Genomic DNA, 27,463 nt, shown 5'->3' with positions numbered 1-27,463 from the left:
TGGGCAGAGTTTTCAACTAACAAGGGCAATTATGTTTAAAAAGAAGAAAATATTGTAAAGGATCTTTAAGGGAAAAGTAAACACTTTAAAAAAAAAACTACTCAAACTTTTTTCTTTTTTGGTTTTTTGAGACAGGGTTTCTCTGTGTAGCCCTGGCTGTCCTGGAACTCACTCTGTAGATCAGGCTGGCCTCGAACTCAGAAATCCGCCTGCCTCTGCCTCCCAAGTGCTGGGATTAAAGGCGTGCGCCACCACCGCCTGGCACTACTCAAACTTTTTTGTTTGTTTCTGTTTTTGAAACACAGGGTCTCACTATGTAGCCCTGGCTGGCCTGGAACTCACAGAAATCCACCTGCCTTTGTCTCAAATGCTGAGATTAAAGGTATTTACCACCACACCAGCTATTCAAACTTTATATCTAAAAGATTCCCTAGATGACTTTTGTTCTTTTTCTCATTATTTCTCTGCTTCAAGTTTCTAACAACCATACTGTTTTAACAACATTTTAAAGTAAAGGAAAAAAAAAAAAAGTCAGGAGGGAAAACAAGGTTCCCTTTAACCCCAGCACTTGGGAGGCAAAGACAGGCGGATTTCTGAGTTCGAGGCCAGCCTGGTCTACAGAGTGAGTTCCAGGACAGCCAGGGCTACACAGAGAAACCCTGTCTCGAAAAACAAAACAAAAAAACAAAAAAAACAAAACAAAACAAAAAAAAACAAGGTTCCAAGGGTTGGGATACAGAGAAGCAACACATATATAATAAGTAAAAACCAACAAAAAAGACCTAATTATCATGAATACCGCATGTGGTTCTCTGGGAAGATGCTCTGTTGTCCCTCACAAAGCAAGATCACCAGTGTCTCCTCTGGACTACAGGGTCTTGAAATCCTGACAACAGGTGACGTTAAGTGACCCACATTCAGACTAGAAACTGTTCCCAAGACAAATTCTTCCAACCTAGGTTTGGAATGCTAGAAAATAAAAGGGCCAACACAAAAGTAGAAGCATGGCCCAACCTCAGAACAGGGAGGGAGGGTTTTCCTAGACAGTGTTACTTACAGACGTGTGGCTGCTTCAGTGGAAGTCTCGTCCCCTTCGATCCTGTACACCTTCCCATACATCACATACTCAAACTGGTCAGCCCTACAAACAACAGACCAGGTTACTCCTCATAGTAATAGTATAAGGGAACTTTAAAAATGGAGACAGATAAGAAGCACTAGAGAAGCATGAACTTCCTTAGCTCCCACAGAAATCCTGTGAGCTAGACATGAACATCTATATTTTACTGATGAGGAAACAGAAGGCTGAGAACTAAAAACTCAGAGTGATTCGTGGCTTTTTAGCCCTTGAGACGGGGTCTCTCTATGTAGTCCTGGCTATCTTAACTGGCTACATAGACCAGGCTGGTCTCAAACTCACAGACAGACACTTGTGCTTCTGCAAGTGCAGGGATTAAACAAGTAACTTAGTAAACAAGACCTAGGCCACCAGACCTTCTGTTTCATAGTCTTCCTATCACACCAAGCTCCCTCACAAAATCTAAGTAACTACATAATGCTTTCCTCAGCCTTGAAAAAGCTACACTTACAACCAATGGTGGTACATAACCTTAATTCCAGCACTGAGGAGGCAGAGCAGGTAGATGTGACTGTCAGTTCAAGGCCAGCCTGATCTACATAAACCAGGTCAACCAGGGCTACAAATAAATAAATAGCTGCACTTCACAAGCTTACGATCACTGCTCTCAGTAATCAATAAAACTAGTCATTTGAATTTTTTTCAAATTTTTTTAGACACAGGGTCTCATGTAGCCAAGGTTAGCCTCAGACTTGATGTGAAGTCAAAGATGTTCTTGAACTTGTGATCCATCTCCTGAGTCACGGAATTATAGACAAATGCCATTCATTACATTCAGTTCTAGTTGTCAGAATTCTAACTGCAGCAATGTCTTTTTTTTGTTTTGTTTTGGTTTTTTTTTTTGTTTTTTTTCAAGACAGGGTTTCTCTGTGTAGCCCTGGCTGTCCTGGAACTCACTCTGTAGACCAGGCTGGCCTCGAACTCAGAAATCCGCCTGCCTCTGCCTCCCAAGTGCTGGGACAGCAATGTCTTTAAAGTAATTCAGATTCCACTGACAACCATCATTTATCCCTAGAAATAAAGACTTTTCTATATACTTACATTTTTTTCTTTTTTTATAATACATATATAATATATAACATATATCTTATGTAGCATTATATAATGTATAACATACTATATATTATATATAATGTATAACATTATATAATATATAAAATAAAAGATATTATACTTTCCATTCATTATATCCTCATCATAGTTACTTATATGTAGTATTAACATATATTATTATATATTATAACATATTACATATAGTACATTATATATCTAACATATAACATATAGCTTATGTTATACATTGGTATATAATATGCATAGTATATTATACAATATATATTATATGCAGGAAATCAAATTTCCTATAATATATAACTATTCATAATATATGTATAATATCCATAATCTATAATCTTCATATTGTATTTTCTATACACTGTGTTCTTATCTTAGTCACTTGTTTACTACTACTTCACCTGGAAGGCCTGTCATCTGTGGGGTTGTATTCACCATCATCCAAGGTACCATCTTCATACAAAGTACTAGCTATAACCAACCGGAACTTGTCACCTGAATAGAGCAGCAACATCAGCGTAAAGGAGTGGACACCAAAGACCAAAATCCTCTTGCCATTGCCTGTTTTCAATACTTACCTAAGTCTACAGGGTAAATCTGAATGTTTACATCTAAGATGAGGTCCATCTTGAAAGATTCACTCTCACAGTGCAGCCGGGATACTGGGGAAGAGTGAGTGACAGACATAATTACAAAGCCTAGGGATGCCAGCTTGGGGTCAAATGCAAGAGTCATCTAACATGCCCACACCCACCAGCCTCACACAACTGCAATCAGAATCAGATTCTCAAGAAGGAAAAAGGTAGTAACCTCAGCTTGTGACAGGGTTCCAAGAAAGGTAAAGATCCTTTGGCAGTAGCTAGTCTCCAGACTCTAAACATGCCTGGATGATTTAGACTAAACTCTCATTTATGCAGAGACTTCTTCTCCCTGGTAGGAGACACTGTGCTGAGGAAATCTACGGGATGTATTGAGAACTGACATCTGTCTTAAAACATTTGCCTCCAGGCAAAGTGACACCAACAAGAAACAACTTCCGGATCGTTGGGAAAATAAATACACCAAGCAGTCAGCTGAATGAAATTCAGAGAGCCTCGAAAAAAGCTAACAGTTCTTAGGCCAATACAAAATTATGGGTTAGGAAGGCAGGCAGGTAACTTGCTGCAAGACCCCAGGTAACAAAATAGGTAAGGCACTACCTACTTTTTAGAAGAATAAAGTTCAGTGTGCGAGCGAGGCGCACGGTAGAGCACGTAATAACCGTGTAGGGAGTTAGGAAGGTTCCCAGGGGTATACCAGCTCCATGGCTAAGGGCTACTCAGGCACCAGGCACCGCAAATATAATACAAAAAGCTGTCTCAAGTTTCTCATTCACGAAAAAAACAAAAACAAAAACAACCTGTCCTGAGGGAGGTACCGAGAGAGTGGGGTGGACCACTTGGGATGGGTGGGTATGTTGGCCTCTTCCCTCATACCGCCCCTACACACCTTACCTCGGTCAAATTTCTTGCCTTCTGGGTCAATGTCTTTCACATCGAAAATATCCTCGAACAGGATGCCCGCCATCGTGAAGGGCACGAGAGCTGCAGAGGCGCTGAGCGCGCGGCCACCACTGGGAATTCGCGCAGCCCCTCACGTGGAGAAAAGAAGACAGGGCAGAGTACCGCCCCAAAAGCGGCAACCAAGCAGAGGGCGCATGCGCACAGGCTACAGTAACGCAGCCACTTCCGCTACCTCCCTCTCGGGGCTTCTTCACTTCCGCTGGGAAGAGCCACCTAGGAGCCCCTCGGGCCTTGTGGGCGAGTCTCAAAGCTCGGTGACTCCGCCCAAGGCGGGGACAGATTAAGCCCCACCTCCGGCGGGTACCGCGCAGCGCCCGGCTCTACGGCGCCCTCTAGAGACCGTGGATCCCGAAGCGTGAAAACCTTGCGGGCCTAACCCAGCCAGGAACCTTGATCCTTGGCCCAGAGAAGCCCGGCCCTAGCCCTTCCCTGCAGTCCGCGTGCCGGCCCAGGGCACAGTCCGTGCTGCAGGCAGGTGGAGCAGAACCCCGCCCGCAGAGCACCGGCCATCTAGGACCTAGTGCCCAGCCCCTCAGACTGTCACCAAAGTCCCCCATGCTGGTCTGAGCTGGCTCGGACCAGCTAGACATCACCCGAGCCGGGTGCGTCCGGTTTGGGAATTTGCCAGGTCACTCGGAGGGACAGGAAAGCCCGCATTGTGCCCTCCCCTGGGTCTTCACCTCCTCGCCACTCCCGTCTTCCCTTGGCCCTGCTTGGCACTAGCCTCACACTGATCCCCTTGAGCCCTGCCAATTGAACTTGGTACTGCCTGTCACCCCACTATACCACCCTCTTCTGGACACTGAAGTGCGCCTTCAGCCGACAGTGGCCTTTCACTGGGAGGCGACAGCTGGCAATACCTTCTTTCTAGGTGCTACCTCCGCTCATTACAGCCCCTGTACTGGGCACCCTCTGTTTCCTGAATGAGTCTTCATCCTGGTACTATTCTTTCTCCACCGATTTCTGGACAGTGTCCTCTCCAGTGGCTCCAACCTCACACTGTCCATCCTCTTTGTGCCCTCCCCATCTCCTTCTTGTCCCTCCGAGGCCCCTGAAAGACAACGTGGAGCCTCAGGAGGCCGTTTCCTCGGGGCGTCAGCGGCTACACAAATTCCCCCTTAAGCAGTGCCTGGGAGGAGCGACCTCTGCTCCCCCACACAGCCGCCTCCCAGGAGCGGCCTCCCCCGCACCAATAGCTCCCTTCCCTTGGGCCTCACCCCTTCCCGTCCCCTCCCACCTCCACCTCCGCCCCTCTTTCCAGCCCAGCCATTCCAGGTGCACCTTCCCGGGGGGACCCGGAGGAAAGGAAGGAGACGGGGGAAAGGGAGGCGACGAGGGAGCGAGCGGGCTCTCGGGCATCCTCCCGGACGCGTCTGGGCCGCCTGAAAGTGCGAGGCAGAGGCTGCCTCTGTCCGGTCTGGCCTGGAGAGCGCGAATCAGCTTTTTTCAGGAGCCCCCTACCCTCGTCCGAGAGTCCCCACAGCTCCTGCCCCTCCCGCACAACGCCGCCACCGCGGGAGAGCCCGTCCCTTCCACGTGCCAGCAGACCCGCCCCCGCCCGGCCCCGCACCCTCGCGGGGCTGGGTCAATCCCGGGCCTCCGTGGTGAAGGGGTGCGAGATCGTGTTGCAAGCGCCCCCTGCCGCCTCTCCGGAGACCCGGAGGCGGCCCCAGTGCAGACCCCGGTCGGGCCGGGACGCCCCTGCAGATGGGCAGGGGCGGAGCAGCGAGCAGGGCACCGCCCTCGGCCCGCCCGCCGAGGAGGGGACGCTAGCGGGAGGCTGAGCCCGCGGCGCGCGCCCCGGGACCCGTCGCACTCTGCACTCGGCCGCCCGGGCTGAGGGGGACGGGACGGGTGCGGGCGCGGGCTCAGCGGGCCGGGAGCTGAGTCAAGGCCGGAGCCCGAGAAGCAAAGGGAAGCAAGAGGACAGTGCACCGAGATGGCGGCCGCAACGGCCGCGGCGGCAGCGGCGACGGCGGGGGAAGGGATGGAGCCTCGAGCGCTGCAGTACGAGCAGACCCTGGTAAGTGAAACCCAAGGGTTGCGCTACCGTGCTACTGCTGCAGGTTGCCCTGGAAAGTGTGAGGACAGGCGGCCTACCCTAACCCGGCCTCAGCCTTCCTCAGCTGTGGAAACTGAGGTTCGGGATCCGCCAGGCTGTAGGTTCGGGGTGTTGGAAAGCTGCTTGCTGGTTTCTGGCTGAGACTGGTGGCCTGCAGAGGACAGTGACACCAGGTACTTGGCCCAGGTGTCCTTCCCCTTACCCACTTCTGCATACACGTATTTGGTTTTTCTTCTTCACTTAGCGCTCGAGCCCAAGTTACAGCACTCCCGTGCTCTTTCTGAGCACCGTCTATACCATAGAACTTTCTCCACATGCCTATCTACCTTCAACACCCTCCCCGGGTCCCTACTATGTACATGGTACTAAGCTGAGCATAAAGGGGTAGACAAGCGATCAAACCAAACCCAACCCTTGCCTCTAACGGCTGCAAGCCCAGCATTGACAAGAACTCTTCAGTCGACCCTGTTGGGAAAGGTCACTTAGGGCCGATGCAGGAAGCAAGAATGGGTGTGAGAACTGAAACCTTTGTTCCAGCTGGATCTAGCCAGGTAGTACCCCACCACCACCACCAACGCCCATGAAGTGTCTGTCCCTTGATCTCATAAGAAGCAGGGGTCCTGAGCTTTGAGATGACTCATGGCCACCATTGCTGAGTGACATTCACCTTCATGTCACTAAGGTGGGGGGACTAAGCCCTATAGAGAGAAATTGGCCTTATGGCTCTTTTTTTTATCAGCTTAGGCTGGAATTTGCCCGGGAGGGTGGCAGGGAGGAACCTCTGTAGGAGAAGGCCGGGGCTGTAACTGAGTCAGAGAGGTGCCCAATTACCAGAGACTGTGTGAAACAGGATAACTGGGCGAGGTGGTAGCTATGAGAATACAGTGCTGATAGTGGAGGCAAGCCCTTTTGTTGGAAATGGCCGATATCCTGGCCATCCACAGGTCAAGGAGAGGGGCATTTGGCCATGGAAGCCAGGCACCTAACCTCCGAATGGTATCTCTCTCTTTTGCACCAGCAGCTGCTCCATCTCTTGTGTGTGTGGAATGAGTTCTCAGGGTCAAGCGCTCCCTGCTCTGGCCTCTCCCACTTCTCCTCCTACCCTTTTGTCTTGCCCTCACCTCCTCCCACCTGCTGTGTTTCTCCCTACACTCTTCCTCCTCCCTGCTCTGGACACTTTGTGTTGCTTTTCCTTGATTCTCCTTTCTGCCTTTCCTCTGAAGTTCCTCTTCTCCCTTTCTTCTGTGTCTCACCCTGTGTCTCTATCTTTCCCTCCCCCCCCCCACCCCAACCCCAACAGGAGCCCTTTGTGTCCTGAAGCTCCGCGGGTGGCAGCCAGAATCTACTCCTCCCCACCCCCCCAGCACACGCCCAGCTTGGCAGGTCCAGCCATAACACTCTCCCTTCCCATCAGTCTCGTACCCACAGCCTCGGTGGACCCTCGGACCTGTCACTGGCCCCAAGTGTAGTTCCAGAGTAGGACTGAGGCCACCCAGCACTGCCTACCCACCCAAAGAGGCTTTCCATTTCAGCTGGGCTGACAGGCTAATGGGGGTTTGGGAGTGGAGAATGAGGACAAGGGGATTAGGGTGGGTGGGAAGGGTGCAGCTGAGTTGGTCACAGGCCAAAGGCCCAGCAGGAATGTGATAAGGATTGGGGCTGGGACCTCCTAGGCCCAGCTCTGCTGCCCTCAGCTCCACCAGGCTCTTCCTTTGCACATATGCCCTTGACCACCCCTCATTCTCCGACCTTCCCTCCTCCCGCTTTCAGACTGCCTTAGGTTTTTCCATCTTTTCCCTCCTCTGGACCCTTCCTTCCCGTTCCACCCTGACTTGCTAGAAGAGGACCGATTATTCTGCCACCCCCAGAGTTGTGTCCCTGTACCTTGTCCCCATCACTCTGGCCAGGACAGCCCCCGCAGTCTGCAATGTGCATTGTTCCCACACTCGGAGCCTGAGTATAAACTGGATTCAAGATGGGGTATACAGTGTGGGAGCTGAGCAAAGGGCGGGGTCAGTGCCCAGGAACTCTGTTGAGTCTCCCCACCTCAGCCACTCAGGCTCATGCCACGTTCTGTCCCCTGCTCCAGATGTATGGCCGGTACACGCAGGAACTCGGGGCCTTTGCCAAAGAGGAAGCTGCTCGGATCCGCCTGGGAGGGCCTGAGCCCTGGAAGGGGTCCCCGTCTGCCCGGGCTACCCCAGAGCTTCTAGAGTATGGACAGAGCCGGTGTGCCAGATGTCGCAGTAAGAGCCAAATTGGGGCAGGGACTCGGATGTTTTATATTGAGGGAGACAAAGACCACTAGAGCTGCCCATGGGGGATGGGGAGAAACAAGGTACGGAGTAGGAACACTTTGGGACCAGCTTCTTTATGGACGTATCGTCCCTTCCTTGCTTCCAGTTTGTTCTGTACGCTGCCACAAGTTCCTAGTGTCCAGGGTTGGTGAAGACTGGATCTTCCTGGTCCTGTTGGGGCTCCTCATGGCATTGGTCAGTTGGGCCATGGACTATGCCATCGCTGTCTGTCTACAGGGTGAGGGCAAAGGCTGGGGAGGGCCAACCTGTTTCCTGCATGCCACAGTTGTTTAGGTAACTTGGCTACTGGCCACTTTCTCTGGCCAGCCTAACTGCCCATCTCCAGGCAATAATGACTGCCACTTGCACAGGCCACACCTTCCTACCTTCCCTCCACTACTGTCTTATCTGTGACGGGCTTAGTCCCAGTGAATGCCTTTGAGAGCCTTCCCTTCCCTCTGTCCGGCTCTGTACAGTTGTCTTATCATGGTGTCCCAGTGGCAGGCAAGGCATGAGTGCATGTGCACTGGAAGTCCAACAAGCTTGTCTTCTGCCCACAGCTCAGCAGTGGATGTCCCGGGGCTTAAACACCAACATCTTACTCCAGTACCTGGCTTGGGTTACCTACCCTGTGGTCCTCATCACTTTCTCTGCCGGATTCACCCAGATCCTGGCCCCACAGGCTGTCGGTAGGACAGGAGGAGCTGGGGGAGGCTCAGGCTTCCCAAATGGCGTATATCAGACTACTCTCCTGGGCATGTATCTCTGCAGGGTCTGGCATCCCCGAGATGAAAACCATCCTTCGGGGAGTGGTGCTGAAAGAATACCTCACCCTCAAGACCTTTGTAGCTAAGGTCATTGGGCTAACCTGTGCCCTGGGCAGTGGGATGCCCCTTGGCAAAGAGGTAATTGTAGGTTGGGGGATGAAGGAGTCCCTCCCATTGGAAGAAAAGGCCAGGCGAAGGTCCAGAAAGTCTCGTCTCTACTCACTACCAACCCCTACCTCCAGGGACCCTTTGTGCACATTGCCAGCATGTGTGCTGCCCTTCTCAGCAAGTTTCTCTCCCTCTTTGGGGGTATCTATGAGGTAAGGGGAAAGCCCTAAGATCTGGGGGAGGGGAGGGAGGCTGCTGAGCCCAAGCTGACACTCCGTCCCCACCCTTGCCAGAACGAGTCTCGGAACACAGAGATGCTGGCTGCCGCATGCGCAGTAGGTGTGGGCTGCTGCTTTGCTGCACCAATTGGAGGTAGGCAGGGCTCCAGTCAGCACAGCCTAGCCCCACATCTGGCCTCTCTCCTCCGGTGCCTCTCTTCCCCTGGGAGTTAAGTCCATAGGTCAGACTCTGGCCTCAAGGGTGATGTCCTCTGCCCCTGCAGGGGTCCTATTCAGCATTGAGGTCACCTCCACCTTCTTCGCTGTTAGGAACTACTGGCGGGGCTTCTTCGCGGCCACCTTCAGTGCCTTCATCTTTCGGGTCTTGGCGGTGTGGAACCGTGATGAAGGTGGGAATCTTAGGGGTCGGGGAATCTAAGGTTATTTAACTGGGACACAAGTTAGACCTGCCCTCTTACTTCTTCCCCCCTTTAGAAACCATCACAGCTCTCTTCAAAACTCGGTTCCGACTCGACTTCCCCTTTGACCTGCAGGAGCTGCCAGCCTTTGCTGTCATTGGGTAAGGAGCTAAGGGGAAGGCGTAGGTCAGGAAGGCGGTTTCCATGAAAGGACATATACTCCTTTCTCACGGACACTCTACCTGTCCTTCTTTCTTCCCTTAGTATTGCTAGTGGCTTCGGGGGAGCCCTGTTTGTCTATCTGAACCGGAAGATTGTCCAGGTGATGCGGAAGCAAAAAACCATCAACCGCTTCCTCATGAGGAAGTATGTTGACCACAGACTCTTCTCCACACTGTTCTGGGTTGTATACGGACCACAAGGGAAGAGAGGGAGGCACTGAGGGTCTGAAGTACAGTCCCCATCAAAATCGGGCGCTTCAGCAAGGTGGGGTACCAGAGGCCTATGACCTCAGCACTGCAGGGGCTGAAGCAGGAGGATGGTAACAAATTCTAAGCCATCGGTGGCTACAGTATGGCACTATGACTCTCTCAAATAAAAACATAAAAGCTGCTAAGCTTGGAAGATCTTCTGGTGTCTTCAGGCTAATGCTGTTAAACCACCTGGAAGTGTTTACTTCTGAACCATAGGCAGTGGCTGGGCACTTGGGATAAAAGACAAGGTTTTCTCAGGCGTTCACGCCCAGTCCAGATAGCAGATAGTGTTTATACCTCCGTTTGCCCCATGACTGGTGTGAGTGGATGGTTATCTCCAGACCATTGCTCTTTCCGTTAAGAGCCTGAGAACTGGGAATGTGAAGGTATCTGAGACACAAGAGCTGTTCCCTATAGGACTTCTGCTCGACTTTATGAGTGATCTTGGCTTCTTCCACACTGCTTTCCCTGGCTGGCCTGGAACTCTCTATGTAGCCCAGGCTGGCCCTGAACTCAAAGATCTACCCGCCTCTGCCTCCCAGTTCAAGGGACAAAGGCTCAAGTACTGCACCCAGCTTACACTGCTGTCCCTCAAGTCACCACAGAGGGGCAAATTGTGGCAGAGGCATCTTTAAGCCCTCAGATCACTTGCCCTTCAGCTGGGGCTTCTGAGAGCAGAGGTGGTCACAGCTCAGACTTGTCCAAGAAAGAGCTAGGTATGTGTTAGCTCTTGCTGCTGCTGCTGCTGCTGCTGCTGCTGCTGCTGCTGCTGCTGCTGCTGCTGCTGCCTCCTACAGGGTTAGGGAAGGACCCCTCTGCTCCCAGCTCTTATAATAAGCCCAGTCCACCATCACCCTTGGAGCTGTGGCATCAAACACAATAAAAAGGACCTACTCCAGGCTTTGTGCTTTGTTATATAAGCCAAGGCTCTACTTTGATCTAAGTCCTAAGGTAAGTAAGGGCTCCTGGCCTTTGGGGAGGGTCGCTTGCCTGATACTGTGACCCCTCTATCTCTAGACGGCTGCTCTTCCCAGCACTGGTGACTCTGCTCATCTCTACTCTGACCTTCCCCCCTGGCTTTGGACAGTTCATGGCCGGACAGGTAGCCCCCATCAGACTTGTGGCACACATACCCTACCCCCCACCCCCAGCAGCATGACTGGGATCCCTTGTTCCCATTCACTCCTTCCTGGGGTCCCGTGTCCCAAACCTGAAGCACTGCGTTCACTGTAGCTCTCGCAGAAAGAGACCCTAGTCACTCTGTTTGACAACCGGACATGGGTCCGCCAGGGCCTAGTAGAGGATCTGGAACTACCCAGCACGTCACAGGCGTGGAGCCCACCACGTGCCAATGTCTTCCTTACTCTGGTCATCTTCATCCTCATGAAGGTGAGGCTCCTTCCACAGCTGTATGCCACTAATGTTCACCAGGCTGAGGGCAGGTGCTCGCCCAAGCACTTCCCACGGATCAGAATAGTATGAGAAAGGGACTCCTGTCCCCATTCTTAAAGACAAGAAGTAACTGCCAAGGCACTTGGTCAGATGTGAGGATCTGAACCCAAGCTATGGAGTTCTGGAGTCCTCTCTTTTCTCTTCACCTCTGGGGATTCTGGGCTGTCTGGGAAGATGTACCTGATAGGTGAGCAAGGTCTGCTTCCCTGAGGCCTCTGTTTTGAACCCATCCTGCCTACAGTTTTGGATGTCTGCACTGGCTACCACCATCCCAGTGCCCTGTGGGGCCTTCATGCCTGTCTTTGTCATTGGTGAGTCTGCACCCTTCATACCCTCTGGCTATGGCTTGTAGAGTCCTCCTCTGCCCAGGAGTGGGTTTTGACCCAACTCTAGCCTGAACCCCAACTCCCATAGGGCTGCCCCTTTACTAAATGACCCACTGGCCCCTCCCCCACCCCTCTGACCCTCTCTCTTCCTAGTGTTCCCCCACTACCTCTTTCTCTTCCTAAAACCCTCCCTGAAGGAGCAGCGTTTGGGCGGCTGGTGGGCGAGAGCATGGCCGCCTGGTTCCCGGATGGGATTCACACGGATAGCAGTACCTACCGGATTGTACCTGGAGGCTATGCCGTGGTTGGTGAGCAACCAGTTCTATTTGCTTTGTGGTGCTGGGGATGAAACCCAGGGTATCACATATGCGTTGGAGACCCTGGCCCAGCCAGACTGTGAGGCTCTGGTGCCCCCTGCTGGCAGGCCCAAGTATTGTATGGGACCACCCTGAAGGACTCCCAGAGACCCTTGCCCTGGGAAAGGGAAGGTATCCTGAGGAACTGAGCATCCTTAGGAGACTGAGCATGGCTGTTCCAGGGGCGGCTGCGCTTGCAGGAGCAGTGACACACACAGTGTCCACAGCAGTGATTGTCTTCGAGCTCACGGGCCAGATTGCTCACATTCTACCTGTCATGATTGCTGTCATCCTGGCTAATGCTGTTGCCCAGAGCCTGCAGCCCTCCCTCTATGACAGTATCATCCGCATCAAGAAGCTGCCCTACCTGCCTGAGCTGGGCTGGGGCCGCCACCAGTATGAAGGGCCCAGTGCAAAGAGGGTGGGAGTGAGGGGTAGGCCTCCCAGGACCCTTCAGCCCTACCTCCAGTGAGGCCCCTTACCAGTAAGGCTGAGATCCTAGCTCTTTTGCTCTGCGTTACAGCTGCCCTCACCCTGGGCAGTCTGTAGTTGGCCTCAACTGACCCAACCCAAGAAGTTGGAGAATGCTAACTGCCCCTAGGCCCTCTACTCCTGTCCCCTCTGGTCCTCCAGCCTTCCTCATGACACTGGGATGGTGGTAGCTCTGGGCCAATCTTCCATGTTGAGTACACACTGAATGCCCAACTTTATGTCCAGGCAGTACCGGGTACGGGTAGAAGACATCATGGTACGGGATGTCCCCCATGTAGCCCTCAACTGCACTTTCCGGGACCTGCGGTTGGCACTGCACAGAACCAAGGGCCGTATGTTGGCCCTAGTGGAGTCCCCTGGTAAGGCCAAGAGGGGTCCCAGGTGTTATGGGTATCAGGGAGCCCAGAATGAGGCTTCTCCTTAGGTATGCAGCCTCTGTCCAGGGCTCCAGCTTGGGTGTAGAAGGTGGCAAATAGGAAGCTCACACTCCCAGCTCCTGAGTCCCTTCCCTTCCTCTGTCCAGAGTCCATGATCCTGCTGGGCTCCATCGAACGCTCACAGGTGGTAGCACTTCTGGGGGCACAGCTGAGCCCAGCACGCAGGCGGCAGCACATGCAAAAGCTAAGAAAAGCCCAGATGTCTCCACCATCAGATCAGGAGAGCCCCCCTAGCTCTGAGACATCCATCCGCTTCCAGGTGAGGACAAAACACTTCATAGCCACACATAACTTTAGGGTTATGTGTCAGCTTGTAGCTCTGTAGGTCCTGAACCATAGTCTTCCAGTCCCTTCCTGTCTATACAGGTGAACACAGAGGACTCGGGCTTCTCTGGGGCTCATGGGCAGACTCCCAAGCCCCTGAAGCCTGCTCTGAAGAGAGGGCCCAGCAACACCACAAGCCTACAGGAAGGTACCACAGGTGAGCCTTTTCTCCTCTACCTCAGACAGAGCCTGAGCCACACTGCAGCTAGATGAGGCTACCCAGGTAGACAGGGAGGAGAAGTTGGAAAAGGCTCTCCCCTTGCCTTCTACACCTTACCCCTACCCACCTTGCCCCTCTGGACCTTGGGTTTGGAACATAGGCAACATGGAATTAGCAGGCATTGCCCTCAGAAACCTCTTCTGTGGCAGTCCACCTCTGGAGGCAACAGCAGATGTGAGTAGCCCAGATTCTCCCCTCTCCTGCCTGCCCAGCTCCCTTTCTGATTCTCCCAGTTAACCCTACAATGACTCTTCCACTCTGCCTGCTTCCTGCTGTCCTGTTAGCTCTGCCCCTGCAGTGTGCCCTGTCCTGGGCTCCATCCCATCCTTCCGTCCCCTCTCCCTATAACCTCAACTCCTCTCTGCTTTGGCTCTGACAAAGTTGGAAAAGTCGGAATCCTGTGACAAGCGCAAGCTGAAGCGGGTCCGAATCTCCCTGGCGGTACGTGTGACCCTCCCCCTGCAGCTCAGAAGCACCAGGCAGGGAGGGCTGGGGCCTAGTGGGACAAACCTCCCAGATCCAGGGGTACATCCACCTTCCTGTCTTCCTCCTAGAGTGACTCAGACCTGGAAGGGGAGATGAGTCCTGAGGAGGTAAGATGCCATTCGTGTCTAGAATGGTTCTTCCTGGGTGTGTTATCATCCTGGCTAACTAACAGGAAGAACCACAGGGAGGAAGGCTGGAGGTGAGAGTGGAGTTCTGGGTTCTCTCTCTCTAATCCTCAATCTCTTCTCCTCAGATCTTAGAGTGGGAAGAACAGCAACTAGATGAACCAGTCAACTTCAGTGACTGCAAAATCGACCCCGCTCCCTTCCAGCTAGTGGAGCGGACTTCTTTGCACAAGGTAGGATAGGGTAGGGATCTGATAGTCCTACCTACGTCTGGGCTCAGACCAATGTGGTCAGAAAGAGTAGGAGACAGTACACTCGATGCTGCTTGTAAAACATACTGCTTTCAGCCATGGAAGTCTGTGAGCCAAGCATCATTTTTCCTCTGCTCAGAGTTACCCCATGGAATTCTGGACCAAAGCAGCAACAAAGACACAGCTTGAACTGGATGGAAGCCAGAAGGCCAGGCCAGGGTCATAGCTAGGCAGGAGGCTGCCAGAGCCCAACAAGGCTGATGATACACACCCACTCTGGAAAAAAAAGAGGGGAGGGGTTGAAAACAGGCCAGATAAGAGAATCTAATAAACAAGCTAACAAACAGTCAAGAGGGATGAGGCCACTGCAGTGAAGAGATAAACAAAGATGAGATACCAGTGGGGAGCTTGGAATGTCAGACCCCAGAGAGACTAACAAGCAATTCTAGGGAAAACTGGTAGATCAGGAAGATAGCTCAGCAGACAGGGCAAGAGGAAGAGGAATATGTACAAATTGATGGAGACAGATGGATACATTTGAATATGTACAAATTGATGGAGACAGAAGGCATGGGCTCCCAAAGCTGGGGTGGCTGGCACCACTGGGTACCTGAAAGCTGCCATGTAAAGGCAGGGAATGCGAGCTGCCAGCCAAAGCCAAGGGGTATTTTAATCCCATACTTAACAGATTTAATGTGTAAGCCTCCATTGGTAGGCACAGACGAGAGTGACAGGTAATAGGGTCTGTGGTCCCAAGGCTTCACCACGGGTGGCTGGCAAAGACACAAACTGTTGCTCTAAAGTCAGCATAACACACACATACAAGCAGAGGCCATGACTGGAAGGAGACAAAAGACAAACAAAACAGCTGGGTAGCCCATGTCTTTAATCCCAGGAGAGGCAGTGGGAGCTCTCTTGAGTTCAAGGCCAGCCTGGTCTACAGAGCAATTTCAAGAACAGTCAGGGCTACTCAGAGAAACCATGTCTTAAAAAAAACGAAACAAAAACCAAACAAAGCAAAAACAGCAAAAGGAGCTTGTAGAGACTTTCAGATAGAGACCTCCGATCAAATGAGGAGCTGCAGCACTAGGATGGAGGAGGAAATGGGTAAGAAGGTACAGCAAGCTGCACTCAGAGCCTGGCCTCCTGAGACCTCAGGTCTTCCCAGTCATCAGCCATCTTCTTTCTTTTTTAGAGACAGGATCTCATATATCACAAGCAGGCCTCGAACCGTGTCTGCCCTGGTCTCTCAGGAGACTACAGGCACGTACCATCATGCCCTGCTATGATCCCCTTGATTGTGTCATACGTAATGGTTGTGATGACATGCTTTGAGTGCTTGCTAAGTGCCAGGCACTGTGCTAAGGTCTTCATGTGTGTAAGTTAGCTCTCACAGCCATGCTAGCTGATGGGTAATGTGACATTCCAATGTTATGACATTTTTTTTTTTTTTTTTTTTGAGACAGGGTTTCTCTGTAGCCCTGGCTGTCCTGGAACTCACTCTGTAGACCAGTAATGCTACTCTCACAGTCTATAATCTTCACAAATGGTCAGCCACCATAAGTAATTAGCACAGCATGAAAGAACTCAGAGATCCACCTGTCTCTGACTCCCAAATGCCGGGATTAAAGCCATGTGCCACACCGCCTGGTGTGACATTCCAATTATTATATAAGAGGAAATTGTAAAATTGTATAAAGGAATTAAATTGCCAAGAGTCACACATCCAGGGAGTAGCCACGCTGGGCCTGGACCCAGAGACAATCTAACCTAAAATCCTGTGTCTTGCAGTAAGAATGTCATTTGCCTACATCAGTCTCTCAGAGTCAGCAGGCCCAAGGACCCAGCTCTCCTGGCAAGGCCCTCAGAATTCTTTCAGAAGGCTCTGTTGTCCTTCTCCCTGTCAGTTCAGTTCCCAGGCCCACATAATGTGGGCCCACCCACCAGTGGGCTCCCTGGTATTCAATTAAATTAAAATGGAAAAGAACAAAGTAGGTGTTTGTTATAAACTTAAACTACCACAGGAAGGGAAGAAGCCTCCAAGGAACAACTAACAGAAGTACAGAGGACTAGAATGATAACATAAAAGATCAGAATTCTACAGATTCAACTCTAAGTTAGAATCTACTTACTAAGAAAGCAGTGAGCAGTAATCCGTTTTAGGTTCAGGCGGGTGAGAACACAGGAGACTTTAGGAACCTCACAGTAGCATGAGCTACAGTGGGGAGAGATGAGGAGGCCAAAGAGCCCAAGGTGACGCAGCAAGACTGGCTGAACCCAAATCCTCTCTTGCCTGGCTGTAGAAGTTAACAAGTAGATTAGCCATTCTGGGTTTCCCTATGTAAGTTGGAATGGCATAAACTGAGTATGATGGCTGTATGCCTGTAGTCCGACACTCAAGAGGTAGAGGATCAGATGGTCAAAGGCATCCATGAGCTATAGAGCAAGTTCAAGACCACCCTGCTATGTGAGACCTTCCCTCCAAAGCCTGGGAGCTAGGCACAACAGAATGGCAAGCCTGCACCACTCAGGTTTGGAAAAGCCCTGGAATGGCAGAGCCCAGTGAGAGGCAGAAAGTAAGAAAACTCCTTCCATTCCTAGTCCACAGCATAGTGAGGCAGAGCCGGGCAGAACAGCAGAAGTGGAGCAGTGACTAGTGTGGTGACTGCCGGGCACAAGCTGTACACAGACCTATAAAAGCACATTGCCTGCTAAGTCACTATGATTAGGAATGAACAGAAAACGGAACTGTTTAATAGCTCCTTCAGCGGGGCAGAGGGGGATTACATGACCTTAAGCTAGATCTTATAGGAAAGATGTTTCCCCCAGAGGAAGACAAGGAAATTAAGGCTAAATTTGTAGCATGTAGGATTCCTTATATAACAGGAGATTGCTAACTACACGACAATGACAGGTATTGAAGAAACATTGACTTCAAAGACTGAATTTCTAAGATGGGTGTAGTGGCACACACCTATAATCCAGTACTTAGGAGGCTGAGGCAAAAGCACCATCATAAACTCAAGGTTTGCCTGGGCTTAAGTGGGTAGGAGCCTTACCCAGTATATATGACACCCTGGCTTCAGTCCCCAGAACCAGCACTGAGACTCTGGTTTAAGTGTGCTGTGTCTTGTCCTTTCCATAAGTTAGTATAACAAAGTATGTAAGATATAAGAGTCAAGGTCCCATCTTGAATCACCTGTTATGCCAAGAGGCTCGTAAATGTACCCCAAACAGTAGATAACCAATTCCAGGAAATGCCAAGAGCTGTTTTCAAGTCTGCAAATGGAAACTGTTGATAACGTCTGAAGCCTGGTGGTCACATCTGATGGCTTGGGAAAGCATGATACAAGCAGCCTCGAGACAGGAACATACATTCTCAGAGCTCAAATGTCCCTCCAGCGGCCCCTCCCACTGTCACACCCCAGTTTGCCCTAGACCCCCTTTAGCTTGTGATTCTGAGATACCAAGCCCAGTGTTTCTGCTTCCTGTTCTACAGACTCACACCATCTTCTCACTGCTGGGAGTGGACCACGCTTATGTCACCAGCATTGGCAGACTCATTGGGATTGTCACCCTAAAGGAGGTGAGGTGACAGGGCCAAAGCCACTTACACTTCCTAATAGCATCAGAGCTGTCTGGCTCCCCAGGGGGACATGCAGGGGGAGTCTGAGTAGAGGCATACATCTGACTCTTACCTTTCCAGCTCCGGAAGGCCATTGAAGGCTCTGTTACAGCACAGGGTGTAAAAGTCAGGCCACCCCTCGCCAGTTTCCGGGACAGTGCTACCAGCAGCAGTGACACAGAGACCACTGAGGTGCATGCGCTCTGGGGGCCAAGATCCCGCCATGGCCTCCCACGAGAGGGTACCCCCTCCGATAGTGATGACAAGTGCCAGTGAACCCTTTACTGGATGGCCTGTATTCCTTCTGCAAGCAGCAGTGACCAGAAGCTGGGACCCAAGGCCACCCTAACAGTGGGGGATCAGCAAATGCTGGGGGATGAGGTGGGGTTCTGTGGCCCCACCCCATCTTTGAGAAAAGGGCAGAACTAAAAATGGGTTTATACTGGAGCCTCCAATGACAAGATGTATATAGAAATTTACAAAGATTTTTATATTAATTTAATAAAACAATAAATAGAATAAACACCTAATTAGCCACTCATGTATAGAACACTTGTGCTGTTGGCTCATATTTTCACCTTGGATCCTCTTACCTATTGCCCAAGCCTCTGAGATTCATTCTGCAGCCACCTACCAACCCCAGTGTCCTCGTAATATCGGATCTGCCAGAGGCCTCCACTGACTAATCAGCAACACCCTGCCTGGGACAGGGGCCCCTATCACTGTGGCTACAGCCTTCAGCCAAGAAAAGTACTACCCTCTTTCCTCCCCCAAGGACAGCTACTCCTTCATGACTGTCCGTTCATTGGCACAAATCTGGCTACCCGGGTGGCCCCCTTGTGGTCCTCTATGAAAGGACAAGGCCCTCCCAGCTCTGTAACAAGCAGAGCCCGACCTTCTTCCAGTTCTTCTTCCAGTTCCGCCCTACTGAGACTCTGCATGTGCCCACACAGCCTTGCCATGCTGGGGAAGGGCCAGGGCTGGGGGGTGGGGGGGAGGGACAGTGAAAGGGGGCAAGGGCACACTCTTTCATTTCCAGTGCCTCCCAAAGAAGATCGGCTCAAAGAACAGACCAGAAACCCCCTGTCTTTAGGGGAAAAAAAGGTTTAGAGACAACGGAGGGGTGAAGCAGAGCAGAACCCAGCTGGGCAAGGAGACCCTTAGGGGGTGGCTCAATCTGTAGACTCTAGGAGGGCAGGAGCCAGCCCCACAGGTGGAGGTGGTTCAGTCACACACTGCACACGGACTCGGGTGAAGAGAAAAGCAGAGGAGAGGGGCACTGGGGAGGGTGGAGGGTGTGTGGCCAGGCTTCCTCCATTTCCACCAGCCCAGCCCAGTCACAACCCTCTCAGGTTCACATCCCAGGAGGAAATGTGGCATTTTGGATTCAAGAAACATGAACGTCACTGTCTGCCACAGCTGTAGCCATGCCCCAGGGGCCCCGGGCAAGCCCCGGCAAACCCCAAGAGTGGAAGCAGGACATGCGCCCCTAGCCTGGCCCCTGCCTCCTCTCCAAACACTTTCATGCAAAACACACAATGGAGAAGTGAGTGCTCCCAGAAGCCCTCTAAAGCTTCAGAGCCCACATTTGGCCACAGAGGCTGTGCCCCAGGCAGCAGCCCAGGGAAACATGCCACCACTGGGCACGTCTGGATCACTGACCCACCTCATCCTCATCTAAGGATACGACCCCAGAAGAGGCCACATCAGAGACTTGCTGCTGTCTTTCCCAGCTGCCTGTGGGCAGTGGGCAGAGCAGCTGGCAGTCCTTGCAAGAATCCGGCTCCTCCTCGGTAGGGGAAAGGCAGGATTCTGAGAGCGGTGAGTTGTAAAGGGAGTCCTGGGCCTCCAAAGGGCCCAGGCTGCGGAAGGCACTTTCCCGGCTGGGGGGCAGTCTGGCGAGGAGCAACTCTTCACCCAACATCTGGGAGGTCATCCTGGCTGGGGAGCCCAGTAATCCATCCTCCAGGCTGCACAGACTAGAGCACAGGGTATCTGGGGACACGGTCTGTGAACAGTCGCTCTCTGGCTCCACAGAGCCCTGGCGCACAGGCCGGGAGAATCGACGGCCTGTGAAGAGGTCCTGGAGGCGGGACCCCAGAGGCCCAGCCATGTCTGTGAAGGAAAAAAAAAAAAAAAAAACAGCTTTGCTGGCCCCATTTCAGTAGGTCAATGTGGAAACCATATAGTCACAGACACCACCCCATCCCTTCTACCCTCATAGCTGTGGGGACAGGGGCTAACAGGGGAGTCAGTAGAAACTGGGTAACCTGAATGAGTCTTAATTTTTGATACTTCGGTTCCTTTCATGATGAATTAGAATAATATCTACTTTATAGTATTAGATCAAGAGGAGGCAAGCAATCAATGCAAGACCACTATGCAACCATGCAGGTTGCTCATTCCTCAAAGCAGCAAAGGCTAAATTGCCCTTGCTCTGACCACTAAGCAGGAAATCCTAACCATGGGGCTGTGCCCACCAGAAAAAGCCATGCATTTTTTAAAAATTTGCTCAAAGATTATACACAGACTTTCAATAAATGTTCAAAGTTAGCCTGGGCTCTATACTAAGTAGCCTGAGCTATAGTAAGACCCTTTCTCCAAAACAAAATAAAGACCAAAAAAAAAATCATAAAATACTTATGGTTTCCTCCTTGGCCTTAAGCATTCAACTCAGTAACTCAGTCCCCTCTGGACCACAACAGCAGCTCTGTCCCTGCTTTAAATGCAGGTTTGGCCTTGAAAACCTTGTTAATTAGCCAGAGGAGTAGGAACTAGTAGGTGATCTTCAAAGGCAAAGAGTCAGGGATGGGGGAGGAGGGGAGAACAGGGGTCCTGTGAGGCCAGAAGCTGTGCAGGGAAAGCTGGCCTCGCAGTCCAAGGAATGGGAGATGAAAGAGGAGCTGAGCACAGCTGCAAGGCCCCCAGGGTCCCTTTCTGCAAGTACTGGCCCAAAGCAAGACCCACAGGCTGGAATACAAAGATGTTGAGCTGGAGCCAGCATCCTGTGGAGTCCAGGCCCAGCATGCCTTCCTGTTTGCTTGGGATCTCTGCCCTGTGAGGTGCTGGGTACTGATCATCTGTCCAGGCACAGGCAATCGAAGCCCCCTTGAAGAGGTAAGGCAAGGGTACCCCAGATTCTTCTGGAAACAAGACCGTACTATACAGTAAGGAAGAAGCACCAAATTCCCTGGGCTTGTTTCTTCTTGATTCTGAGAACTGCAAGGCTCACTACATAGAAAGAGAGCAGGCTCAGCACCTATAGAAAAGAGCTGCTCCATTTCCAAGTGCTGTTTCCCCACCTGGGAGTAGCTGGTGATCTTTGTCCTGGGGTGTCAAGGTCAGCCTGGATAGTCTCTTTCCTCCGGTCTGGAAGACTTAAGTTGCTCTGGGAGGCTCAGAGTGAATCACACCTACCAGGCAAGCTCACTCCAGTGACAGCACTAAAGGCTCCTCACCTGTGTCAATTCCTCCAGTAAAGTCCTCGTCATAAGAGTCGTCAGTGGAGTCATCACCATCTACTGAAGACCATGCCCGGAGCTTGGCTTCTGCAATAGCAAACTGCTCGGCCACTCCTATTAGAGAGAGACAGCGCTCACTGACATACACAGGAGCTAAGCTAAGACTAGGGCTTGCTTTGCAGACCGCAGATGTCCCTGAGGTCTCTAGGCAGAGAGAGGTGTATGAAGAACTCTAGCCCCAATGCCAGATCCAGTGAAATCAGAGGCAGCAGCCTGACGACAAATCTGTAGGGCTAATTCCCTTCCTGCTACCTACCTGCTGCAAAGCGAGCCTCTTGTTCGCCCTCACTGAGGTCTGAATAGGAGGAAAAGGCTGATTCCAGAGCAGCTGGTGAGTCACTAGGCTTGCTCCAGCCCTTCCATTCGATAAGGTGAGCCACACGGCCCTGGGCCATGGCTGTGGGCTTGGTCACGTGATCCTTCACTACCTGGGAAATACCTGGAGGTGGGAGAGAGAAGTTGGGTTGAGGGCAAAGGCAAGGAAATAGCCAGTATGGAAGTCGGTGAAGAGAGCTACAAAGTTTCTCCATGTCCTTCAGGTAGGAGGAGGAAGGGCTAGGATTGATTTGCAAAAAGAAATCTCCAAAAATGCCCACAGAAAATATTCCCACAGTAATCAGTCCCACAAGACATGAGGAAAAGAAGGAAGGAAGGACAAAGTGGGCAGAGGAACAGACATGGGGGTATGTACCATGCAGGGACGATCTGGCCAGCGCAGCGATCTCCTGGATGGTTAGAGCTCTCCGGGACTTGGGCAGCATTGCGACTGTGTCTCCAACATTCACCTTGAGTAACACCATCAGAAGGTCAGTGTCCCCTGACAGAAACAACCTTCTTTCCAACATGCTCCTGCGTGAGCCAAGGCCCCGTTGGGAGCTGGGAGCTGGAAGAATGCTAGGATGCCATGTCATATATGCCCTATATGTGGGATAATGGCACCGTGGCCACTGGCATGCAGAAAGGGCTAAGAAGCAGAAAGCTTCTTAGCCACAAACTATCTTCCCAGGGAGCAATGGAGACTCAGGTCCAAGAGAACAAGAGTTGAGCCTCCCTCCACTTTCTCAGCTCCCAGCAGGGAAGGAGACAAATGAAGACACGGAGAATCCTGGAGCAGAGCCTCTGAAGAAAGGATGGGCCTGATGGGGTGGCGCACACCTTTAATCCCAACACTCAGGAGGCAGAGGCAGGTGGATCTCTGTGAGTTTGAGGCCAGCCTGGTCTACAGAGTGAGTTCCAGGACAGCCAGGGCTACACAGAAAAACCCTGTCCTTGAAAAAGAAAAACAAAACTAAGACAGGGAAGGAAGGGAAGAAGGGAGACGCTAAGGTAGCCATGTTAAGGTTTCCTCCTCTCCTCCATCTGTCTTTGGATATGTGTCCAGTGCTTTCAAGACTGCCTGCCAGAGCCACATACTCAGCATGACCAAAGCCAAGGCAATACATTGCCTTCCTCACATCTGGGTTTGTTTCCTAACTTCCTGTTTATCCATAACCATTCTCCATTTCTCAGGATCACCATCAACTCTGCCTTAGGCTTTGTCTGTACATATCTGATCCTAAAATCTACAAGGGTGCCAGGGAGAGGAGCTCAGTTGGTATAGTGCTTGCCTACCACTCAAGAAAGCACTGCTTGGTCCCTAGCACCACAGAAACCAAGCTTGTGACAACTGGCATATGATGCTAATACCTGGGAGGATCAGAAGTTTAAGGTCATCTTTGGCTACCAGGAAACTGAGGGCAGCCTGTCTCAAAACAAACATATCTCTGACAACAAAGACGCCCCCCTGTTCATGCGTGGAAGCCTTCCCTGACACTGTTCCCTACACTGCTTTCCTTAAGCCTCCCTGTACCCCTCCCCAGGTTAGCATAGGTCATTGGTCCCTAACCTCCTGTACTTTCTCAGCCAGGAAGTCTGTACATACAATCTTTTCTGTTCTTTCACGCTCTATCACTTCCCATGGCTGGCCTTCTCTTCTTTCCAGTTGTGACTGAAATATCACCCCCTCAGAGAGGCCTTCCTGCTTCTCAAATAGTGGTCTGTCCTCTCACTAGAGTCTCCAATGAATCACTATATTCTATCAACGAACCATTAATGGAGCCTACTTGCCAGGTGTAAATATTGTAAACATGGTTTTCCTTCGTTGGTCGTTGCCTCTTTGAGGAATTCAGTTTTTGATAATCACTGGTGCAGCCCAGTATTTAAACAATGCCTGGTAATAAGTTAATGTATGGGCCAAGTGAATAAGACAAGGTATAAAAGGCACAGCTTCCGTAAATATGGAAGCTCCACTCTCAAGCGTGGCCCCTCCTATGCTCTGTATTGCCTTGTACTCCAGAGGGAGCAGGAGATGACAGGGTCAGAGTTAAAGCCATATGGGCTCCTAACTCTATCCTGTACCTGACTTAATGCTCCTTTGATAAGCCCCAGCGAATGTTTTCCTATGCAGAATGTAACTGAGGTACACACCCCCTTCCCAGCATCACCTAATTCTCCTCCATCATGGTTGGTTCCACCTGGCACAAGCGGCCTCCACCTGCCCCTTGACCTCAGGCCCATCCTCTGTCCCTCTCCTTCAGTACCTGACTGACAGGGCCTCCAGATTGGCGCCGATAGCCTCTGGCCAGGACTGTGGGAAGGAGAACCTGGCGGGTGCTTCCTGGCCCGCTCTCCCTCCCTCCCCTCTTCCCCTAGCCGGGGCCATCCATGTCTGGCGACGCTCCGCGCAGCTGCGGCCCTGGCCCAGAGAAAAGGTGTATATCTCCCTGGCAACCCATCACCATGCAACAGGGTCTCCCGGGATACGGCCTAGGATGCGCTGACGTCAGCACCGAAGGCGCTAGCAAGCCAGCCCACTGGCACCACGCCGAGCAGAGCAGACCGGCGCGGGGGCGGCCTGCCGGATAGCGCCTCCGCTAGCAGGAAAAAGAGAGCCCGAAGCAGGATGGTGAGGCAGGAACGGGAAGGGGTCACACGAACCCTCAATGTGAACGCCACCCCCCACCACCACCCCCCGCCAAATATGCACAGAAAAGGAGCAGCACCTCTGGCAAGTCCTGGCTGTCCACGGAAGAAGGACGCGGGGACCGGCTCCAGCCTCGGAGAGTCCGAGCAGATCCCAGGGAGGACAGAGAGAGACCTCGAGGGAGTTCGATCCACTCCACAGCCCAGGCAGGCTCCGAAGCCACTGAGGAGTCGGAGGGGAAAGGTGTTCATCGGCATTCCCCACATTTACCAACACTGCCATTTTCACCGTGTTGCCGTGTCATTTTTTACCCCTCCCCCATCTCACAGACAATCTGAGACCACGCACATACCCTCCTGAAACCCCCTATCCCACAGCTGACTGTGGGGACCCTTTTGTGGTATCCCTTGCTCTACAACTATCTTGCCATCAGAACGTAAGGTGTAACCCAAACATGGGTAGGTAAATCCTGAACTCTTCTCCCAGCTTCTCAACCCTTGGAAAGTACACGAAATTTGCCCACCAACAATGCTCTCCTCTCCCACTCTCCTTCTCCCCGTGATGCTTTCCTCTCACCAATCTCAACCGGTCTCTCATTCTATTGATTTCCAACAAACCCATGATTGTCCTAAGTTTCACCCTTGTAAGCCATTACCTAATGGGCCCCAACCTGAGTCTCCCCCTTTCAGTCTGTTTCCCAACATCTAAAGCAGAGCGATTTTCCTCTCCAGGTCTGGCGTTCCTTTCTCCTCAGTTTCCCATCGTTTCCCAGATCACATCCATGATCTCTGCTCTCACCTCTGCGACTTGTCTGACAAGTCCATCGTCCTCCAGGCCCTTCGCGCTGCCACAGAAACATTTTGCCCAGCACAGAAATCATAGGCATGTTGGCTGTGTTGATGCAGAGAACCAACGCCTGAACTGCTTCAGGCGCAGCTCCCAGCTCTATTCTTGTTTTGGCTCCGGATGCTGAGCCAGTCCCCTCCCCACTTGGAACTTGTGCCTAGTCACATAAGGAGAACACTCCTGTCTCATAGCTTTGAGGAAGTGGGAGTGCCAGGGACCTCGCCAAGTTCTCTGGCTTGTGGAGCTGAGGCTCGTCCTTAGCTTACACAGTGCCAACTGGCCATGTACATCACAACTAACCTTTTAGCTGGAGCAGGCGTCTCTGTCCCTGGGCCTCAGCCAGTTGGAGGTCCCCAGAAATGCTACCAACCAGAAAGAAGACAGGTTATTTACTGGCTATGCCTTGATTCCTAGCTGTTACCTTATCAGGGCTCTCAAGGCCAGACCCGAGGTCAGTTAAACTCTTCCCTGACTACAGGAAGGGATGACTTCCAGAACTCCATGCAGACCAGGAGAGTCAGAGCGCCCCGCTACTTCTCAAATTCATAACCCACGGGGTTATTTCTGGGACTACAAATCCCAGAATTCAATCGAAGTATGAATTTCAGCCAGAGTATACTTGTAAAACACCTCAAATATCAACCATACTAATGCTTTGTGATTGACCACCAGCTTGGAAATCCTAGGACCCATTCCAAACTCATTCCTTGACATAGGAGGTAGGCTGGCTGACCCAGAGCTAAATCACCCCTCACCATTGCCCTCCACACGTTTTCATGGAAACCAAGGCCTGAGCAGGGCTCAGCTGCTATAGGAAGACCTGATGGTGTCCTGTCTCAGGATTTTTTCTGCTCTGAGTAACCGTGATTTGTTTTGTTTTTTTTTTTTTGGGGGGGGGGGGAGGCGTTAATAAAATTATCTGTGAGCGTGAGAGATTATCAATTTGCTCACAGATGCTCCACCTTGGGCTTCAGATCCTTTAATCAACCAGCTGGTTCTGAACCTTGGAGCAAGTGTTAGGCAAAAATTTCACGGTGGGGTACTTGGCCAGCATTTGCAGGCTGACTCCTGAGGATGATAGCACCCAGGTAGGAGAGGCAGGTTCACAGCAAAGGGCTACTCCTAAGAAGACACTGGTATCAGAGAGGTAGGTGTAGGCAATGAAGTATGTAGATACATACAAAAGGCTACTTGCCAGGAGCCGGGAAGGTGGGGGCCGCAGGTTGGCCTGCGGCTCCCAGGCTGTGCCCCTGCAGCCACTCTCAGTAGCAGGAACACAGGCAAAAGGCAGAAGGTGAGTACACCACGGAAAATCCCAGTAGCAGGCAGGCCACAGGAACAAGCCAGAGTCAGTTAGCCCCCTCACGGTATGCTCATCTGGCCCAATCCGCCTCCCTGACGCAGGCTCCTCCCTCTCCTTATACCAGCCCCCTCCTCACCGCCCCTACCACCCACGGCCCCACCTGACAGCTATGTATGTAGCCGGACTCCCTGCTCCGGCCTCCGCCTCTTACCCTGAGCGGCTGAGCGCCGAGAGCCAATACAGCCCATGGCAGGGCACCCAGGCACGCTAGCCCGCGCTCGGGACCCGGGCCATCGCCTTGTAGAGGGTCGGGCCGCGGTCACCACCAGAGAGGGGACAGCCTGTGAGAAGGGGAGGGGGTGGGAGCAGCGCTCCTGCTGCCGCTCCCGGGAGAGGGGAACAGGGCCGGTGACGTAAGCGCGAGGCCGTGCCCACCCAGAGCAGGCGGGGCAAGCCTACGTCACAGCCACTCAGTGACAGCCTGGGTCTCACAGCATCTCCAGTCCACTGCGGAGCCATACTGAGAACAGAAGCCGGTATGCTATGCAGTCATTTTACATAGGACATCCCATTTATGGCTTCTTCAAGGGCCTCAAACTCAGATCGATTTGGTAGGAGC

At 52.0% G+C, this 27,463-nt stretch overlaps 3 protein-coding genes across 5 annotated transcripts in view; 1 reads left to right on the top strand and 2 right to left on the bottom strand.

Moving 5' to 3' along the window:
* Polr2h (RNA polymerase II, I and III subunit H) overlaps nt 1–3,908 on the bottom strand; it is a 4,858-nt gene extending 950 nt beyond the window's left edge. The window contains exons 1-4 of the mRNA XM_034515242.2: nt 3,706–3,908; nt 2,791–2,874; nt 2,614–2,707; nt 1,058–1,141 (exon numbers count right to left, since the gene is read on the bottom strand). Of these exons, the coding sequence (XP_034371133.1) occupies nt 1,058–1,141; nt 2,614–2,707; nt 2,791–2,874; nt 3,706–3,778 (335 nt within the window). The 5' untranslated portion in view covers nt 3,779–3,908. The remainder of the gene's footprint in view (nt 1–1,057; nt 1,142–2,613; nt 2,708–2,790; nt 2,875–3,705) is intronic.
* A 1,628-nt stretch (nt 3,909–5,536) lies between these two features.
* Nucleotides 5,537–18,762, top strand: Clcn2 (chloride voltage-gated channel 2). The gene is made up of 24 exons (XM_034515163.2): nt 5,537–5,797; nt 7,926–8,082; nt 8,240–8,371; nt 8,694–8,822; nt 8,905–9,038; nt 9,143–9,220; nt 9,302–9,380; nt 9,511–9,636; nt 9,722–9,806; nt 9,910–10,011; nt 11,136–11,220; nt 11,352–11,507; nt 11,812–11,881; nt 12,094–12,204; nt 12,435–12,648; nt 12,970–13,103; nt 13,268–13,440; nt 13,548–13,662; nt 13,826–13,899; nt 14,107–14,166; nt 14,280–14,318; nt 14,465–14,569; nt 18,087–18,173; nt 18,294–18,762. The coding sequence occupies exons 1-24, from the start codon at nt 5,714–5,716 to the stop codon at nt 18,486–18,488; spliced, it is 2,724 nt and encodes a 907-aa protein (XP_034371054.1). The 5' UTR covers nt 5,537–5,713; the 3' UTR covers nt 18,489–18,762.
* Nucleotides 18,682–25,903, bottom strand: Fam131a (family with sequence similarity 131 member A). Of its 3 annotated transcripts, none has more exons than XM_034515165.2 (6): nt 25,842–25,903; nt 24,775–24,917; nt 22,425–22,518; nt 21,990–22,172; nt 21,671–21,787; nt 19,720–20,327 (listed from the first exon to the last, which is right to left on the bottom strand). In XM_034515165.2, the coding sequence occupies exons 3-6, from the start codon at nt 22,492–22,494 to the stop codon at nt 19,867–19,869; spliced, it is 831 nt and encodes a 276-aa protein (XP_034371056.1). In that variant the 5' UTR covers nt 22,495–22,518; nt 24,775–24,917; nt 25,842–25,903; the 3' UTR covers nt 19,720–19,866. The 3 variants fall into 3 exon arrangements, with proteins under 3 accessions (XP_034371057.1, XP_034371056.1, XP_076798815.1); XM_076942700.1 differs by lacking the exon at nt 25,842–25,903 and adding an exon at nt 25,494–25,692; XM_034515166.1 differs by lacking the exons at nt 24,775–24,917; nt 25,842–25,903 and adding an exon at nt 24,313–24,497 and having other exon boundaries at nt 18,682–20,327.
* Between the last annotated feature and the right edge of the window lie 1,560 nt (nt 25,904–27,463).

Source organism: Arvicanthis niloticus, chromosome 12 (assembly GCF_011762505.2).
Source record: "Arvicanthis niloticus isolate mArvNil1 chromosome 12, mArvNil1.pat.X, whole genome shotgun sequence".
Classification (NCBI taxonomy): Eukaryota; Metazoa; Chordata; class Mammalia; order Rodentia; family Muridae; genus Arvicanthis; species Arvicanthis niloticus.
This window is presented reverse-complemented; position numbering and strand designations above follow the sequence as displayed.

What these genes read in the sequence shown, in the direction of transcription:
- Clcn2 (XM_034515163.2), top strand. Translation starts at nt 5,714, where the DNA reads ATGGCGGCCGCAACGGCCGCGGCGGCAGCGGCGACGGCGGGGGAAGGG. An exon ending in CATCGCTGTCTGTCTACAGG is followed by an intron (nt 8,372 to 8,693) that starts GTGAGGGCAAAG and finishes TTCTGCCCACAG; the next exon opens with CTCAGCAGTGGATGTCCCGG. An exon ending in CTCTGGAGGCAACAGCAGAT is followed by an intron (nt 13,900 to 14,106) that starts GTGAGTAGCCCA and finishes GCTCTGACAAAG; the next exon opens with TTGGAAAAGTCGGAATCCTG.
- Fam131a (XM_076942700.1), bottom strand. Translation starts at nt 25,581, where the DNA reads ATGCCTATGATTTCTGTGCTGGGCAAAATGTTTCTGTGGCAGCGCGAA. An exon ending in TTGTCAGACAAGTCGCAGAG is followed by an intron (nt 24,918 to 25,493) that starts GTGAGAGCAGAG and finishes CCGACTCCTCAG; the next exon opens with TGGCTTCGGAGCCTGCCTGG. An exon ending in GGCCAGATCGTCCCTGCATG is followed by an intron (nt 22,173 to 22,424) that starts GTACATACCCCC and finishes TCCCACCTCCAG; the next exon opens with GTATTTCCCAGGTAGTGAAG.